General features: G+C 56.2%; 1 protein-coding gene across 3 annotated transcripts; it reads left to right on the top strand.

The window, feature by feature from the left end:
- Positions 1–4,499: 4,499 nt before the first annotated feature.
- Positions 4,500–16,958, top strand: PNPLA5 (patatin like phospholipase domain containing 5). Of its 3 annotated transcripts, XM_025457064.3 has the most exons (9): positions 4,500–4,791; positions 5,144–5,376; positions 7,015–7,080; positions 7,346–7,555; positions 9,207–9,267; positions 10,558–10,743; positions 12,712–12,844; positions 15,045–15,161; positions 15,774–16,958. In XM_025457064.3, the coding sequence occupies exons 1-9, from the start codon at positions 4,599–4,601 to the stop codon at positions 15,856–15,858; spliced, it is 1,284 nt and encodes a 427-aa protein (XP_025312849.1). In that variant the 5' UTR covers positions 4,500–4,598; the 3' UTR covers positions 15,859–16,958. The 3 variants fall into 3 exon arrangements, with proteins under 3 accessions (XP_025312849.1, XP_025312860.1, XP_025312870.1); XM_025457075.3 differs by lacking the exon at positions 10,558–10,743; XM_025457085.3 differs by lacking the exon at positions 7,346–7,555.
- The last annotated feature ends 942 nt before the right edge of the window (positions 16,959–17,900 follow it).

The following is a 17,900-nucleotide window of genomic DNA, read 5'->3' on the forward strand; positions in this document are numbered from 1 at the left end:
CCACAGACAGAGAGCATCAGCCTGGTGTAAGTTCCGTGGAGCAGCATTTTTCCTCATGTTACAGTCTTCTGACCACTTCCATTTGGGTTTTGGAGTCTCCCCCACCTGCCCTGATGCTTGAATTCTTTTTGGGGCTGCCAGTCTGGGTTACATCTTCTCTATAGGGCCCTTCTCGCTTTCAGGAAACCTTCTGAGACGACGCTGTTGTTGCTGTGCTCATCAGAGTCATAGGGACACAGAAAGTCTGGCCCAACACCTCCTTTGCTTCATCATACACTTCAGAGAAGCAGCATCTTCGAGAACAATTCCACAGTAGGTGTCCTTGGGTCATGGGAAACAATCCCTGGTGTTATGTTCTCATTCTTTCTCCAGACAGTCAGACACGCTTCGTGCGGCTTCCAGCAGATGGATGTGATGCTACAGGTGCTCATGTGGGATTTCCAGTTGTCACAGGTGGAAGCTCTCATGTCCCAACATTTACACAACTGCATGAACCTGAGGGCACCATTGCTGTCAGTGACCGCCATGTCATTGTTAACAGACGTGGCATCATGCTGGCGATGCGCATCCACAAGGCCATGATCGGTGACCCCTGAGCAGCCCCTGGCCCATGGTGGACCCCACAGCTCGTGCTAGACCAAGCACCTAGCACAGGGCATGATAGCTTCCCAGGCCCTCCTGGTGCCTCTGCACTGTGCAGCCTGGGCAGATGTGCAGGCAGATGTGGTTGCGGCTCTGCTCCCCAGCGAGGAGGGGGTCTGGAGGCCTGCGGGGTGTGGGGAAGCCCCCAGTGGCCAAGGGGAGCTGCACAAGAGGCCGACCTCATCACCCCATTTCTTAAAACAGGACAACGTGGGAGCATTGCCCAAGTGTCTGGTAGCAGTACAATGTTCGGGAACTTTCCACCCTTTTCGGGATCTATGCCCTGTTCCTTAAAGTGGCCTTCATGGCTCTGAAACCTCTTCCTCCCTTTTTTCTTTTTATTGGTGTCCCCGTCCCCATCCAGCAGCTACAGCAGCTCTGGCCTCCTTGTCCTTCTTTTCCTTCTTGCTCAACTAGGGAGTGACCGACGGGTCTCCTCACCCTCACTCTTATACTCTTCTTCTCTTGGGGGACATTTACTGCCTCTGCAGCCACCTCTCTCTGCAGAATCCATGGAAGAGGAGACTTGGCCATAGGTCAGATCCACTCACCTGCTTTTCATGGAGGCACCACTGCATCCTCTGTTGATCCTTGAAATGTGTCAAATCTCAAGGCTCCTCTAAAACACTGGCGCTGGGCAGAACTCACCACTTATGGTGGCGACGGACACCCTCTAGATTCCCACAAGCCAGACCAGAAGGAAATAGCTACTTGCTGCCTTTTTTCCTTTCTATTTTGATACAATCTCACGTTTTATTTTTTTTTAAGATTTTATTTATTTATTCATGAGACACACACACACACACACAGAGAGAGAGAGAGAGAGAGAGAGAGAGAGAGAGAGAGAGAGAGGCAGAAGCAGGCTCTGTGCAGGGAGCCTGATGTGGGACTCGATCCCGGGTCTCCAGGATCACGCCCTGGGCTGAAGGCAGCACTAAACCGCTGAGCCACCCGGGCTGCCAATCTCACATTTTCAAGGAGGTGGCACGCCTTGTGCAAAGAAAAGAGTCTCATGTCCCCTTTACTCAGTCTTGGATCACTAACACTTGTCACATTCACTTCCTCTGTATATAGATGCAGAGGGAAAAGTAGCAGCAGATACATAGTTAGACGCATTTTTCTGAACCACTGGAAAGTAGTTGTAGACACCATGCCTCTGTACCCCTATCTCAGTGTGTTCCCTAAGAACAGGACTTTTTCTTGTGTATCCACAGTATAATGTTTAAAATTGGTAAATGTGACATCAAAACAGCACTATGATTTAACCAATGGTTCACATTAAATGTTGTCAATTGTCCCCATCCTCATGGCTCTTTCTCTTCCCAGGCCAGGGTCAAATCCAGGAGCACACATTGCACCCAGTTGTCCCATCTCTTTAGCTTTCATTGGTCTGCATTTCTTTATCTGTCACAATCGTAACATTTTTTAAAAGAGCACAGGCAGGTTATTTAGTAGGATGTCCCTTAATCTGCATTATCAAAGCCGGTTCCTGTATCCTTTGGACATGTCCTCATCACTTTTCAAACACTCTCTTGCTTTTTGGCCTAAGAAAATGTTCCAGGGTCAGCCTAATGGGATCTGCTCTGATTCCTGCAGAGAGACCTCCACTCCCGAGTCGTGAAACCTCATGCCCTGGTCTCTGTGGACTCCCCCGGCCTGAAGCTTAGGCCTTCCCACTCCACTTCCTACTCCCACCCTTCTCTCCTGTTAAGGTGACAAGGAGGCTGGTGGAGTGCCAACTCAGCCCTCTCTGGCTGGGTTCTTTTGATTTCCTGGTTTATGTCTCAGTTTCTTCATCTGCAAAATGGGATTGGTAGTATCGTCTATCTCACGGGGGTACTGTGAGGATAACATGAGACAGTGTCAGGCAGGAGGCAAATGCTTGCTAACAAAGGTTGTCAGCCTTCACAGGTCTGAGCCTGCGTGCAAGTCTGGCTGACCCGGGCCTCTGGTCCCACTCTGATGCTGTTTCCTAGCTGTGTACCCCCCCTTCTTTTTAGCTCCTCAGGTCCACATCTTTTTTTTTTTTTTTTTTTTTTTTTTTTTTTAAGATTTTATTTATTTGGGATCCCTGGGTGGCGCAGCGGTTTGGCGCCTGCCTTTGGCCCAGGGCGCGATCCTGGAGACTCGGGATCGAGTCCCACGTCGGGCTCCCGGTGCATGGAGCCTGCTTCTCCCTCTGCCTGTGTCTCTGCCTCTCTCTCTCACTGTGTGCCTATCATAAAAAAAAAAAAAAAAAAAAAAAAAAAGATTTTATTTATTTATTCATGAGAGGGAGAGAGAGGAGAGACACAGGCAGAGGGAGAAGCAGGCTCCCTGCGGGGAGCCCGATGCAGAGCCTGATGCGGGACTTGATTCCAGAACCCCAGGATCACGACCTGAGCCGAAGGCAGACCTCAGCCACTGAGCCCCCCAGGCGCTCCATGCACATTTGTTTTATTGTACTATTTTTTTTAAAATTTTTTTATTTATTTATGATAGTCACACAGAGAGAGAGAGAGAGAGAGAGGCAGAGACACAGGCAGAGGGAGAAGCAGGCTCCATGCACCGGGAGCCCGACGTGGGATTCGATCCCGGGTCTCCAGGATCGCCCCTGGGCCAAAGGCAGGCGCCAAACCGCTGCGCCACCCAGGGATCCCTTATTGTACTATTTTATTCATTGCCCCTCCCCTCACCTGTTTCTCTTGCCTTCCACTCCCAAGGGCACATCCTTTCACACATATATAAGGTGTGACCTAGCAATCCATCTCCCAGGCTGTTAATATATCATTTAAAAAATACATAGCAAAGTGTTGGGAATGTTTTTACATGTTTGCATAAATGAGCCAGGCAATAAACCTCATTCTTCTTTTGCTCATCACATCTGATGCTCTATGACTTTCCGTGAACTGTCCCATTGTGGTTATTCATCCGTTCTCTGGGGAGGGAGTAGCAGTAGGGAGAGTCACCTATCACGAACCATCACAGGCAACGCTTCCTCCTCGCGCCCTCCCCTGCAACACCCTCCTGGACGGGTCAGATCATTTGTTTAAAATTAAAACTTAATTTTACCCGTTGCCTGCTTGACTTCCAGAACCACTGCCCCAGTTTTCAGGGCATGGGCAAGTTTTCTGGGAGGCATTTCCTGGCCCTACAGGTGTCTAAGCCTCTCCAGGGCTCAGTGTCCCCAAATGAACATAGGTACAGTGGTCCTGACCCACACAGCTTTGCGCAGGTGACTGCAAAGGGCACTCAGCTCAGTGCCTGTGCCCGCTGTCCCAGCCGACACCCCATCCCCCGCCCCGCCCCGGCCAGTCGATGGGGAGGGAGTCGGGGCCAGAGGAGCAGCGATAGAACAGGTCCTCGCACCCAAGCCCCTCATAGTATAAGAAAAACTGCAGCCCAGAGAGGGAGGAGTATGGGCAAAGCCACACAGCTCGCGGCGGCTGACGCTGGCTGTCCCCGGTACCCGAACCAGCACAGCTGCGGAAGGAAGTCCAGCTGGACCCCGAGGTCCACCTCCAGCCTAGCACGTTCCTTCACGGCCCTCGGTTCCCTCATCTGCTTCCGCTGCCAGAGAGCAGGCGGGGCGCTGGCGCCTCTCCCCCGGGTCGGTCACCCCGCCTCGGGGCCGTGACCCACCCCCCGCAGCCGTGCGGGGGCGCCCCCAGCCCACTGCCCGCCCGGGGCCAGCGGGCACCTCTGGGGCCAACCTGCCGCACACCCGGGGGGCGGGGCGTCGCGGCCCCGGGACCTCATTGGCTGGCGCGGCGGGTGACGCGGCCGGGGCCCCGAGGGGCGGGGCGGGGGCCTCGAGGGGGCGGGGCCTCGAGGGGGCGGGGCCACGGGGCGGGGCGGGGCCCGACGGGGCGGGGGCGGGGCCCCGGCTGCAGCTGCAGCTTTTCCTCGGAGCCGTGTGTCCCGCGCCCTAGTCCTGTGCCCGGGTGCGGCACCCGAGCCCCGCCGGCCCCGCCGCCATGCGCTGCTACGAAGACGAGGGCAGCTGGAACCTGTCCTTCTCGGGCGCCGGCTTCCTGGGCCTCTACCACGTGGGCGTCACGCGCTGCTTCCGCGAGCGCGTCCCGCGCCTCCTCCAGGGCGCCCGCCGCATCTACGGCTCCTCGTCCGGGGCGCTCAACGCCGTCAGCATCATCGCGGACCAGTCGCTGGGTGCGTGGGGGCCGGCGCGGGCGGGGGGCGCGGGGGACGCCGGCCCCACGCTGGAGACGCGGTTTCAGCCCCTTACATCCAGCATGCGCCCACTGGACCCTCGTGAGAACCCCGAGGACTCGGGGTAGGGTTACCCTGTTTCTCGGGGGACGGATCAGAGCTGGGGAGGCTGTTCCCAAGATCAAAAAAGGTGGACAGAGCGTTGAAGGCAGGGCTGGGCACAGAAATTCTGAGCCGGAGAGGGGAAGACTCTCCACTCCCCAGGTACCCGGGAGGGAGGTCAAGTCTTCGGGACAGACGTGAGCAGGCCCCCTGGGTGTCTGAGGACTCTCTCCTCTCCCCACGCCCCCAGATTTCTGCTGCTCCAATCTCCTGGGCATGGTCAAGCACTTGGAGCAGCTGAGCCTGGGCATCTTCCACCCCGCCTTCGCCCCCATTGAGCACATTAGGCAGCAGCTGCAGGAGAGCCTGCCCCCCAACATTCACATCCTGGCCTCCCAGCGGCTGGGCATCTCCATGACCCGCTGGTCGGATGGCCGCAACATCATTGTCACCAACTTCGCAACCCGCAATGAAGTCATCCAGGTGAGTGTGTGGCAGGACCCAGGGCCTGGAGGCAGGTGAGTGGGCTTCGACTCTGCAGTAACTTCCAGGTGCTTCCCAGAGGCAGACCCTCCTTCAAGGGCAGGGGGGCGGTGTCACTTAAGGCTCTCATTTGTAAGAGTCTACATTTGCATCTCTCATTTGTAAGAGCTACAGAGAGGGGCCGCAGGGTGAGTACGGAGACTCCCAGCTTGCTTTGGGAAGGCCCCTTGGCTGGACACAAGGGAACGGCTCGGGAGGGGGCAAAGTCAGGCTTCGGTATTCAGGGTCCCTGAAGGTACTGTTTTTCCAAAGGAGTGCCTGCCTGCCATAGATTAGGAAACAGTTCAGGATTGTTATAAAATAGGAGGTTGTGACAGAGAGCTGCACGGTCAGGGAGGGAGGCCAGTGACAGGCTGTGGGAGTGGTCACGTGGGTTGGGTCCCTGGGAGGGCTCAGGCAGGTAGGGAGACCGGGAGGGAGGCCCAGAGCTCTGCTCCCCATTCTTATCACGGTCTGTGCCTGACACCCAGACTAGGGTCCCTGATGCGGGATCTGCTTCACCTTGTGACCCCAGCACCCAACATGGGGACTGTTTCTGAGTCTGTGATGATCGGAATTCTTAGTGTGTGCAGGAGAGGGGCCACATCCTTTGCTGTGAGCTGATGTCCATGGGCTCTCAAGAAAGCCAGTCAGGGACCCTAAAAGTTATCCCAGCATCTTTGCCTGTAGGGCACATAGCACATAGCACACAGTAGGGACTCAGTAAACATTAGCTGCTGTCACTATTATTATTAATCTGGGGGAATGAGATACTGCCGCTTGCATCTCCAACTGGTTAGAGCCAGGATGAGTTCTGTGTCCCTCAGAGAGGGTTGGAGGGATGTTTCCAAGTAGACCTCAAGACAAGTTTCTATGCTCTAGGAGTTTGGTAAGCTCTAGGCCAGTAGTCACCCTGGGGACATTTGGCAACATTGGAGGCATTTTTGGTTGTCACAACTGTGTGTGTGTGTATGTATGTGTGCACGCGCATGCACAAAGTACTATCGCCTAGTGGGTAGAGGCTAAGGATGCTGCTAAGTATCCCATTCGTACAGGACAGCACCCTCCCACTCCATCCGTCCCCTACTCCCAAGACAGAATTTTCTCAAGCCCCAAATGTCAATATGGTAAGCATCTTTTTCACTGCTGGACTTGTCAGAGCCTCTACTGGGAAGAATGGACAGCGTTTTCCAAGTGGATAAAGAAGTCAAGGTTTCTTGTTTGAGATGCATCTGGTTGGGTCAGGGAACACACTTTGGGAGACATATCTAGATTGTTGGTGAAGAATTCCTTCCAGGTAGGTGGAGGAGAAATTGTCTTTAGGGGGAAAAAAATCCCAGCAGCGGTATCGAGTGAGCAAGGACCCATGAGAAGCAAGAGGAGGGTGGGTGTCATGCAGGCCTCTGCATTCAAATACCTTCTTAACCTTGAGAACTTGGCTGGGACATGGCAACTTCTTTGGGCCTCGTTTCCCTCCCCTGAACACAGGGCTAATGCCACAACCTTTGCAGGCTGCTCTGGGGTTAGACACCACACCCAGAGCACGTTCCGAACGCCAGGAGCATGAACAACTGTGTTTCCCCTGACTTGTTTTCCCAGGCTCTGATCTGCACCGTGTACTTTCCTTTCTACTGTGGGATAATTCCCCCCGAATTCAGAGGGGAGGTAAGTGCACTTTGGGGGCTTGATGACTGAGTCCCTGCCCCGTGCTCTGGGTATCCAGTGTCCCTACTGCTGAAAGGCGTGTGGTTGGAGGGAACCTGTGCTCCTTGAGGACCTACTGTGTGCCAGGCCCTCCCTCTGCTCCTGGGGGGTGCTCACAGCATCCTGGGCTAGAGGAGACCTCGTGGCTCGGGGGCAGCTAGGGGTCACCAGCTGCAGCATGGGAAGAGGGCAGGGATCCTGAGCAGATAACCCACCTGAATTGCAGCGCTACATCGATGGGGCTCTGAGCAACCACCTTCCCTTTTCGGACTCGCCCTCCACAATCACCGTGTCCCCTTTCCATGGGACGGTGGACATCTGCCCCCAGAGCACCTCGGCCAACATACATGAGCTGAATGCCTTCAATGCCAGTCTCCAGATCTCCACCAAGAACTTCTTCCTGGGGTTCAGTTGCCTCATATCCCCCAACTCTGAGGTAGGCCTGGCCCCAGTGCCCACTTTGAAGGTATTAGAGGCTTGACCGTGATCAAGGATCCTGTGAGTCAGACTTTCCCCCGACCCCACCTCAGGGCAGTTGGGATACATGCTCTGAGTCTTACAGCCAAGCTCTTGAACCTATGGCACAGGAGTCAGGTTGTGTCCTTACAAGTTTCCGCTGCTTGAGTGAATGTTGAGCTGGCCCCACATCAATGCCAACCCTGCAAAGCTGGGGTGTGAGCCAGGCCTCCGCTGGTGTTCCTCTGGGTCAGGCTCCGTGAGAAGATACTACTACCATCTGTTACTCAGGGGGAAGACATCAAGGCTCAGAGAGGCTAAGCACCTTGTTCAAAGTCACACAGCCTGGAGGCAGCAAAGCCCAGTTCCAAATCCTCAGCTAGCCTCGACCCATGCTCCTAACTATGGCCCTGGACTGTGGCCAGTTGACTATTCCTGTGGAGGGGAGGCAAAAGCATAGACAAAAATGGACAATAGATCTACATTTGCTTTTTTCCCTTGATATTTCTGGAAAATGGGTAATTTGACCACAAACAATCACCATAACATGCTCCTCTACCTCAACCATGTCCTGTTCCTCTCCTACTCTTTCATACCTTCTATGGTTCTGTAGCATTTTGTTTTGTTTTTGACTTTAAATAATCTCTATGCGGGATCCCTGGGTGGCGCAGCGGTTTGGCGCCTGCCTTTGGCCCAGGGCGCGATCCTGAAGACCCGGGATCGAATCCCACGTCGGGCTCCCGGTGCATGGAACCTGCTTCTCCCTCTGCCTGTGTCTCTGCCTCTCTCTCTCTGTGTGTGACTATCATAAATAAATAAAAATTTATTAAATAAATAAATAAATAAATAAATAAATAAATAAATAAATAAATAATCTCTATGCCACACGTGGGGCTCGACCCCATGACCCTGAGATCAAGAGCCCCATGCTCTACCAACTGAGCCAGCCAGGCACCTTGGTTCTGTTGTGTTTTAGAAGTTATGAAACAAGATCATGTTCATTTACTCTGATCTTCCCTATAGCTGTGGGGTGGACAGAAAATCTCAGCCCCATCTTAGAGACAAGGAAGCCGAGGCTGTCAGAGACGTGGTGTGGCCATCCTGAGGCCACACAGCGGGGGAAGGCAGGGCTCCCTCCTGGACCTGCAGGTGGCTTTTCTCCACCAGTGGAGCCCTGATTGAGACAGGGTGTGGGCCCCTGGGGTCCTCTGCTATCTCAGGCTGGTTCTGGGAATAAACAGCAAAGGGCAAAGGCAACCACCCTGCATTGACCCATAGGGATCCAGGGAACGCCCCGGGCATCCTGGGCCAGGCCTAGTTACCGTGTTGTCCAGAGGAGCGCACTGAGACCAGAGAGAAGAGTCTGGAGCAAGAGCCCCCACCAAGGAGTCTGAGAGGAGGGAGGTGACATGGAGCTGCGGGGAGGGCAGCTGATGGAGCAGCTTGTCCTGCCTGCGGTCCTGTCACCATCCCCGCCTAGCACAGGTCCTTGAGTCCTGCTGAGGGGCTTCTTGGGGAGCACAGGCTGGGCAGGGATGGCTTCCAGGTGAAGACAAGTCTCTGGCCTGTGAACACAGCTCAGGGGGCAGGGCCAGGCCTTCCCCACCCCATCCTGACCTGTGTGTTTGCAGGTAGCAGCGGACAACTGCAGACAAGGTTACCTGGATGCCCTCAGGTTCCTGGAGAGACGCGGTAGGTGGCAGCCCCCAGAGTAGAGGGGCATCCTGCTTCCTGTGAGCCCCAAGTAGAACCCGCTTTCCTGGTATTTGGGGACCTCAGATCCCTCACTGTGCTCTATGCTCAGCCTCTGCTCTATGCTTGGCCTCTGCTTGGAGGCTGGGGACCCAGAGAGGATCACACGTGCGTCCTGCTCTTGAGCTGCCTTGAGCCTGGTGCTGGGAGACAGACCAAGAGGGAGACCTCTCCCCATGGAGATGGAGGGATGCTCAGGCCTATGGGAGCCCAGAGGGGGCGCTTGACCCAGCTTAGGAGGTGGGCAAGGGGGCCTTCCTGGAGGCGGCATCGGGTAAGCTGGGCTTCGATGAGTTACAAAGACTGGAAAGGCTGAAGACGGGAAGAGAGCATTCCGAGCAGAGGGAAGATGAACAACAGCAAAGGAACGGAGGCCAGCACCATAACTCAGTGTGGCCTCCGGAGAGCGTGTGTGTATGTGTGTGTGTGTGTGTGTGTGTGTTCGTGGGGTAGTGGGGGGGTCTTCTCAGCTGGAGGGTTTGCATGTCATCCCACTGGGCAATGCTGTCCAACGTGTAGAGCGGAGACTTGAACCCAGGCCATCTGGCTCCAGAACCCACGCCCTTTGCCCCCCATGCTGCAGCCCCAAACACACAGCAGCAGGAGAGAATTTGCTGAGCACTTGACACATGCCCGGATCTGGCATGAGCTTTACATACTTGTCTTCTTTAATTCTCGGAACAACCACATGAAGCAGATTTTAATTTTCTACTTTCTCAAAGAGGGAAACCGAGGCACAGAGCAGTTAGGTTGCAGAGCTAGCAGCTCTCGCATCAGGGTTTTTGTTGTTTTTTTTTTTTAAAGATTTTATTTATTTATTCATAGACACAGAGAGAGAGGCAGAGACACAGGCAGAGGGAGAAGCAGGCTCCATGCAGGGAGCCCGACGTGGATCTCCAGAATCACACCCCAGGCTGCAGGCGGCGCCAAACCGCTGTGCCACCGGAGCTGCCTGACATCAGGGTTTTGAACCTTGGGCTGTGTCTTCAGGGTCCAGGCTCTGATTAGCCACTAGAAAGTACACAGGAAATGAGGATCAGAGAAGGCCCGGGGGACAACGGGAAGAGGCCATTCATTCAGGAGGAGCCAGGGGTCCACCCTGGACCAAGCAGGTCCCCAGAGCTGGCTTTGGGAACTGGGGCAGGTTCGGGTGGCATGGAGAGGCAGGACGTGTCACCAGGGGGTTCCAGACGTGCTGATCTGTCACATCCCTCCTCTCCACTGATCCAGGACTTACAAAGGAGCCAGTGCTTTGGATGCTGGTGTCTAAGGAGCCTCCAGCCCCAGCTGATGGGAGCCAGGACACCGGCCACAACAGAGGCCAGGAGGGGGGCCTGTCTCTCAACTGGGCGGTGCCCAATGTGCTGGTCAAGGACGTGCCCAACTTTGAGCAGCTCTCACCAGAGCTGGAGGCTGGTACTGCCCCTTCATGTGCTTGCTCACCTAGCACATGCCCTGCACACAGGAGCCTGGGGGCAGAGACCCTGCCCTGCAGGTGTTCACGGGCTGGAAGAGGACAGGACTCCTTAATTGAGCACCTATTATGTGCCAAGTGTGGCGCCAGCACCTTTATACAGTGGTGTCATTCACTCCATACCACAGCCGTGGGCTTACATGTTTTCCTTACCCCATTTCACTGATGAGGACGCTGAAGCTCGGAGAGGCAATTGGGAAATTCCGACCCAAATCTGTGCCTCAGAAAGCCAGGCCTTTGCCCACAAGGCCAGGGAAGAGCAGAAAGTACTGAGGACGTGAGAGAGGCCCACACAGAGGGGTCTGGACTCTCCACGTGGAGATGGGCTCATTTCTTCTTCCCACCAATACTCTGAGGATGGCACTGAATTGTCCCCATTGTATGGATGAGGAAACCATAGCACAGAGAGGTGAAGTGACTTGTCCAAAGTCACCCAGCTAACAAATAGCCCAAGCAGGAGTTCTGCTCTGAGCCACTTACTCTGCCCTCCTTCGTAGTGACCCAAAAGTCACAATGCAGCAGCAGAAAAGTCTAGGTGTGTGTAATGGTGGTGGGGATGTGGGTTTGAACAGCATCTAAGTGAGACCAGAAAGGAGGAGCTGGCCAGACAAAGGGGGGGAATATGAGCATCCAGGCAGAGGGTACAGTGTGTGCAAATGTCCTGGGTTTGGTGGGGGCTGCTGGAGGGCCCCGTGGCTGCAGCGTGGTGGCTGAGGGGCAAGGGAAGAGGTAAGCTGGCAGGCTGGGAGCGTCAGGCAGGTGGCTTTGAGAGCTGCAGGTCGAGGGAGATGGGGAGGCACTGGAGGTGGGGGGAAGCTTACGAGGGGCAGCCCCTCCTTTTCAGAGTTCACGGCTGCTCCGAAGTCTAGATACAGCTTTCTGCACCTGGCTGGGAGGGGACGGGCTGTGGGTGGGGGGAGACTGGGAGGAGAGAGGACAGTGGCTGAGGTTAGAGCGAGGACAATCTGGGTGAGCGAGGGGATGGAGACGGAGTCTCTTTCTGCACCGGAGACCATATGGGGTGTGCAGGGACAGGCCTGGATCTGTGCTGAGCCCAGAGGTCTGAGCTTGGAGCTCTGGACCCAAGGCAGCATCCCTGCGGCCACCTGGGGGCACCGGAGAGCCGCCTTCGTGATGGGGCCGCACAGGCCGCTGGTCCCTGGGACAGGTGTTAACCTGCTGGACCCTTGCAGACCTCTCTTAATCCATGCGTGTCTGCCTGCATCTTGGGACACACGCAGGTAAGTGAGGAGGAGCTGGTCTCTGAGCTGGGGTGTCTGTGACCCCTCTCAGGGGCTGTCCCGACAGCACTAGCCTGAGACCGGGTTGGAGGCTGAGACTTGGTCTGAAAACTAGGATTTGGGCTCCGGCGCTGCCCTGACCAGGATGCCAGTCCCTTCTACCCTGGTCATGTCAGGAGATGGGGGGCTCGGGAAGTGGTTATGTCATTCTTGCTGCCGCTGTTGCTAATGACACTGATGTGTTGCTGTCATCAAGGGAGGTTGGCATGGGCACTTGTCCCATCCTGGGGTGAGAGGCCACAACAGACTTTGCAGAAGGGTGAGAGAGATGGAAAGATCTCGGAGAGCCTGAGACCTTGATTCCATCTTGGGACCCCTGCCACTTCCTGGGATGGTCTTTGAGCAAGTCACTTCCCCACTCTGAACCTCAGTCTCCTCATCTGTGAAAGGGGCACGCCCTGTGGTTTGGGGACAATAGTGAGAGAGTGCAGGCCGAGTGCCTAGCCCTCTGCTGGCTCAGACTAGGGGCTTGGTCAGTGCCGCTTCTTTCTCTGCAGATGGGGGTGAGGTGGGGGGGTGGGCATGCTTTGTGGACCATGTGAGGCGGAGGGGGTGATGGTGAGGGGGCTGGCTGGAGGGGTGGTGGTCATGCCGTGGCTTCTCCTGCAGCACTGCAGAAGGCATGTACGAGAGACGCCAGCACCTGGGCCCGCTTCTGCCGGTCGAGGCCCGGCCGGGCACTGACCTACTTGCTGCTGCCCTGCACACTACCCTTCGAGTACATTTACTTCCGGAGCAAAAGGTGAGGCTGAGCCAGCGGCCCTGGACAGGGCCTGGCTTGTCACCCAGGTTGTGGTAGAGACGAGCGCCCATGGCAGGAAGGGCAGCTGGCACGCTGGGTAGGCAGAGCCTGGCTGGCCTCCGCCTGCTTGCATGGTGCTGCTTGCACAACCCAGAGGCGTCTCGGTGCTCTCCTCTGCAAGATGGGACTGATGGGGAGATGGGCTATCAAGGGGATGACCGGTGGATCAGAAACGGGACGTCCTGGTCAACGCTCTGGCCCTCCCCTGTCTCTAGGACCTTTGGCCCTTTGCTCTACCTGTTAGAGCCTCAGAGGAAATGTGCTGCTTCTGGAGAAATAACTCTAGGGGCTGGTCTGGTTCAGATTTGCTGTGTGGTCTGGGCCGGGTCTCTTGACCCCACTGGGCCTCTGATTCCTCTTCTATAAAATAAGGCCCTTCCAGGGCAGACTGGTTGTGGTTAAGCCCTCACTAACCATTCTGACTTTGCTGATGAATGAATCACCTGCGTTGTTTGTTCATTCATTCCACCGATAGCTATCGAGGGCCTACCTAGGGCCAGGCCTTGGCTGGGGATAAGGAGGCAGCACTGACTCAGACCCAGTCCCCGGCCTTGTGGAGCTCACAACCCACAAACTGTCACATGCTCATCTGTGCAATCACACCTGTGCCTAGTGATGCCGAGAGAGGTCTACACTGGCTGTGATTCCTCAAAGAGGTCTACACTGGCTGTGAACCGAGATAGCTCACCCTGGGGGCTCTCTGGTCAGGGAAGGCTGCCTAAAGAAGGTAACTTTGGAGTTATAACCTGAAGAATGGGTAGAAGTCCACCAGACAAAATGGGTAGGAGTCCAGGGAAAGAGGGAAGGAGAAAAGAGTTCCAGAGGGATGGAACAACATGTGCAAAGGTCATGAGGTAGAAGGCAGAGGCAGTAAGGCTCACTGGAGGAGCAGAAAAGGAGGCCAGTATGGCAGGAGCCAAAAGGTAGAGTCCGGGACGAGATGCAGCAGGGGTGAGGCGACGTGGCGGTGGCTGGCAGGGGCTAGACACGCAGGGCTCTGCAGCCAGGCGAGGAGTGTGGTCTGCATCCTAACAGCAGTGGGAAGGCAGCAAAGCGTTTCCATGGAGAAGAGTATTTTTAAAAACTCTTTATCCCCTAAAAGGTCTCTGACGATGAACCACAGGTCTCTGTTTCGCTCCACGATGAGTTAATGACTGGATCAGCCCTGCTGTTGGCATTGCCAGCGGCCCAAAGCCAGGAAGAGAGCTTTCCGCTAATTCAGATTCTCCTCATGCTGAGCTGTTAGATTGAAACCACAGGTCAGAGTCAAAGAGGAGAAGTGCAAAGTCTAGACTTTTCAGCTCAAAAAAAAAAAAAAGTCTCTATATGAGCACCGATGGAGAAACCTATCCAGGTCACAGGGAAATTCAACTTCATACTTAGTATTTTTTTTTTGTAACGTACATGTTCAACATGCAGGTTGTAATAATAGAGGCAGACAGTCCAGAGCAAGGGAGGTGATGGTCCAGGTTACGTTTTGCTTCTCATACTCCACCCTGTGGACTGTCTGCTAGTTTGAGGCCCTGTTTAGAGGCTCCGCTGAAGGCAACATATTGGGGGGAGGCTCTGCCGTGCCCAATGAGTCGGAGAAGGTGCCCAGCCAGGCACTGTCTCAGCCACAATTGGATGGCCTGGTCCTCTTGACCCTACAGGGTTCGCACGGAGAGCCATGGGAGGGTTTTGAGCAAGAAAGGCTCTATCGGATTGTATTTCAGGGAAGTCACTGGCTGCTAAGAGGAAGGAGACTGGAGGCCAGGAGAGTAGGGAGGGCAGGTCCAGGGCACCTGCACGCAAGGTCATGGTCCTCTTCTGGCAGGTGAGGAAGCTGAGGCCCAGAGAGGTTCCCTGACCTGCCCAGGTCACACAGCCGATGAGCAGGGGAGCTGGGCGGCAACCGGACCCCAGCCTGGCCCCAGAGCCCTGCCCCTTCCTGCCCAACTCCCCGGTGGAGTCGATAGCCAGCTCTGTGGCGGGGCCAACGCTGCTGGGTGCTTCTCGCCCCCTATTCGGCTTCCACTAGGCCTGGTGCCTCGGGGTCAGGAGCCTCTGGCTCCCTGCTCCGGGCCCCTGGGGTAGGAGGGCACGGCTGGCTGCACGCTCTGGCCTAGCTGAGCGAAGTGTCTGCTGCCCCTTCGTCCAGGCTGGTGGCGTGGCTGCCCGATATGCCAGCCGACGTGTGGTGGATGCAGGGCGTGCTGCAGAGCTTGGCTGCTGAGATCTACACCAGGTCAAAGGACCAACTCCTCAGGCTGGTCAGGTGAGGTGGGCAGCGTGGCCTGGGTCGGAGCGGGTAAGGCTTCCCCTGTGGGGAAAGGCCCCGGCTGTTTTTCTGGACCCTGGGCAGGGTCCGCGCTGTCCATGTCCTTCTCTCCAGCCACCCGTGCAGGCCCTGGCACATGTTTGGTCACCACTGGGGGCCAGGCCCATGCTGGGCCGGAGGTAGGAGCTGACCAGTCACGCTGGTCAGTGCGCAGGACCTGCTCACCGAGGCAGCCTGAGCTCCCAGAGGACGAGTGGGCCTCCCTGCCCCGCCAGATCCCCAGCAGCCTTCCAGCAGCCTTCCAGATGTCCCTGCCTGTCCTGTGTGGGGTCTGAGTTGGGTCTGCTGTCTCTCCTCAACCTGCCCTCCCTACTGGCTAGAGGCCCTGGTGTCCTTCCAGCCTACTTGACAGCCATCCCTGGAACCTTCCTGCCCGTCTCAGCGGGGCCAGAATAAGGGCCTCAGGGCTCTCCTTGTGGCAGGATCTTGGGAGAAGAGGGACCCAGGGCTCTCTGAATGCGAGGGCTGCCCCCACGTGGCTCCACCCTGACCTTCACCCTTCCCCGGGCTCTAAAAGCTTGTACTCCCCGGCTTCTGCTTCCTCCACAGCCTGCCGGTCACCAGCCCCCTCCAGCCTGGGGCAGCTCCTCTCGTGGACCTGGCCAAGGATCCCAGACCTCCCCATCAGGCCTGAGGGGCACAATGCAGGGCCAGCCCAGGGTCTGGCCTCCCCTGGTCCCCGTCTTGGCCCTCATCCTGTGCCGACATCTGCTCCCAGTCCTTGAGTCCTGACTAGTCTTCCAGAGGCTCAGAGCCCAGAGTGGTGCTATCTGCTGAGTGGAGGACTGAGGGGACAGCCTCCCTTTCCTCTCAGACTCACCCGTGATTGTGTGGGTGGGTGGCCCCCGGGAACCAGAACAGGTCCCACCAGCTCCCCTGGAGCCCCTGTTCCTTGGAGCCAAGGAACCAGTGAGAGAAGGGGTGTCTCCCGGGGGCCCGGGGACTTCTTTTTTGGGAGAGGCCCAGCTGGTTGGTATGTCCCTTGGTCACTGTATCCAGGTCACCCGGCCCCTGACTTATCAGAGGGAAAAAGGAAGGTAGGAGCTGAGACACACAAATTGGCTCTTGAATTTCTGTGGTGGGGGACTCAGGGGCAGCGTCTGTTGAGCAGGGTCCGCATGCTGTTGCTGAGCTGTTTGCAGAGCACTTTGCAGAAGACAGTGAAAGTGCCATGTGCTCCTGATTAGAAGGCAGATGGAAGTGATGGGTTGGGGTGTGCCTCCCCTCAGACCCTTCCTTTGACTTCCTTGGTCCTGCACTAGCCCCGTGGTGACCCCATGGTTTGTCTCATTCTAGCAACCTTGATCTCTGACTTCCTACTCATCCATCCAGCGGGGACCCCCCAGCAGGGAATGTGAAGGTGGAAAGAGAGAGGGGGCTCAAAATCTTCTCAGAATCCCACCTACGTGGGTCCTGCTGGGGTGCCCGGGACCCCTGGCTGCCAGCACTGTGGCGCCACCCCCTTATTCCTCAGGAAGGCTTATGGTGTAGCAGTGCCTCCACACACGCCACCCCCAGGTCCCTTCCTCTCTCGCAGAGAGGAGACTGGGACCCTAGCCCTCTGGCCTCTCCTGGGAGCCGATCCTCTTCTTGTCCTCAGAGTAGAACCCACACTGTATCTTGGCTAGTCCCTTAGGACACACTCAGCCTGAGTAAGGATGGGGAGGGTGGGGAGATGGAGACATCAGCAAGAGAAAAAAAGAGCAGAGGAATAAATCCAAACAAAAGAGATAATGACTCATTCATTCATTCATTTGATTTATGCTTAATGGGTTGTAGGTTCTAGGGTCACAGCAGTGAACAAAACTTGCATTCTGGGGCAAGTAAGGGGAAGGAGATGCTAAACAGCCAACCAGAAGCTGAAAATGAGATGATCTGAGGAGCAGTAGTGGCGTGAAGAGAGCGAGAGAGAATGGACACAGCGGCGGTCAGGGTGGGAGCAACATTGGGTCAGTGGTCCAGGAAGGCCTCTCTGAGAAGGTGACATCAGGGGCAGGGCCTCAGATGAGAGGCAGACAGCCGGGGGAAGAGCTTTGCAAGCAGAGGGAACAGCAAGTAGTTGGTGTGGTCGGGGCCTTGTAAGCGATGGGGAGCACCGAGCGTGATGAGGCAGGCGGAGGGTAGGCAGAGGCTGGGTCGCAGAGGCCACTGTCACGGTGATCAGAGCTTCGGATGTGGGCAGTCAGGGGAGGTGTTGGGAGCAGAGAAGTGAAAAGCCAAGGGCAGAGTGAGAGAGCAGAGCATAGGAGGGCCTGGGTCAGGGTGGGAGGTTGAAAGGGAGAGGAGAGGTTACCGAGAGCGAGGACTTGTGGGAGGGTCCACCTCCCCACTCATCTCCAGGACCCACTGGGGCTGAGCTGGCCTCTGTCCCCTCTTGCTGTCACCTGGGTGGGGGCAGGCACAGATACTGTCCCCTGCAGCAGGAAGGGGGCTGTCCTAACTTGAGTCAGGTGATCTCCAAGCCCCAAGTTTCCTCTCTCCACAGACCTGGGATGCCTTGTCCTCGCTCCCAGGCACTGGGTTTGGGATTTCCCCTGCCTGTGGAGAGGGGAAGACTGGCCTCCTGGGGCTCCAGGTTGAGGATCTAGAGGCTCAGGAGGCCTCTGAGAATTATCCCCTATCAAGGACATGGGCCTCTATGTGCCCACAGACCTCCCTTTATCACCCCTTCTCTCA

Source organism: Canis lupus, chromosome 10 (assembly GCF_003254725.2).
Source record: "Canis lupus dingo isolate Sandy chromosome 10, ASM325472v2, whole genome shotgun sequence".
NCBI classification, from domain to species: Eukaryota; Metazoa; Chordata; class Mammalia; order Carnivora; family Canidae; genus Canis; species Canis lupus.

Bases quoted from the DNA above. Each gene is read 5' to 3' on its own strand.
- PNPLA5 (XM_025457064.3), top strand. From the start codon at position 4,599: ATGCGCTGCTACGAAGACGAGGGCAGCTGGAACCTGTCCTTCTCGGGC. The intron at 4,792-5,143 runs GTGCGTGGGGGC...CCACGCCCCCAG, and splicing joins CATCGCGGACCAGTCGCTGG to ATTTCTGCTGCTCCAATCTC. The intron at 9,268-10,557 runs GTAGGTGGCAGC...CCACTGATCCAG, and splicing joins CAGGTTCCTGGAGAGACGCG to GACTTACAAAGGAGCCAGTG.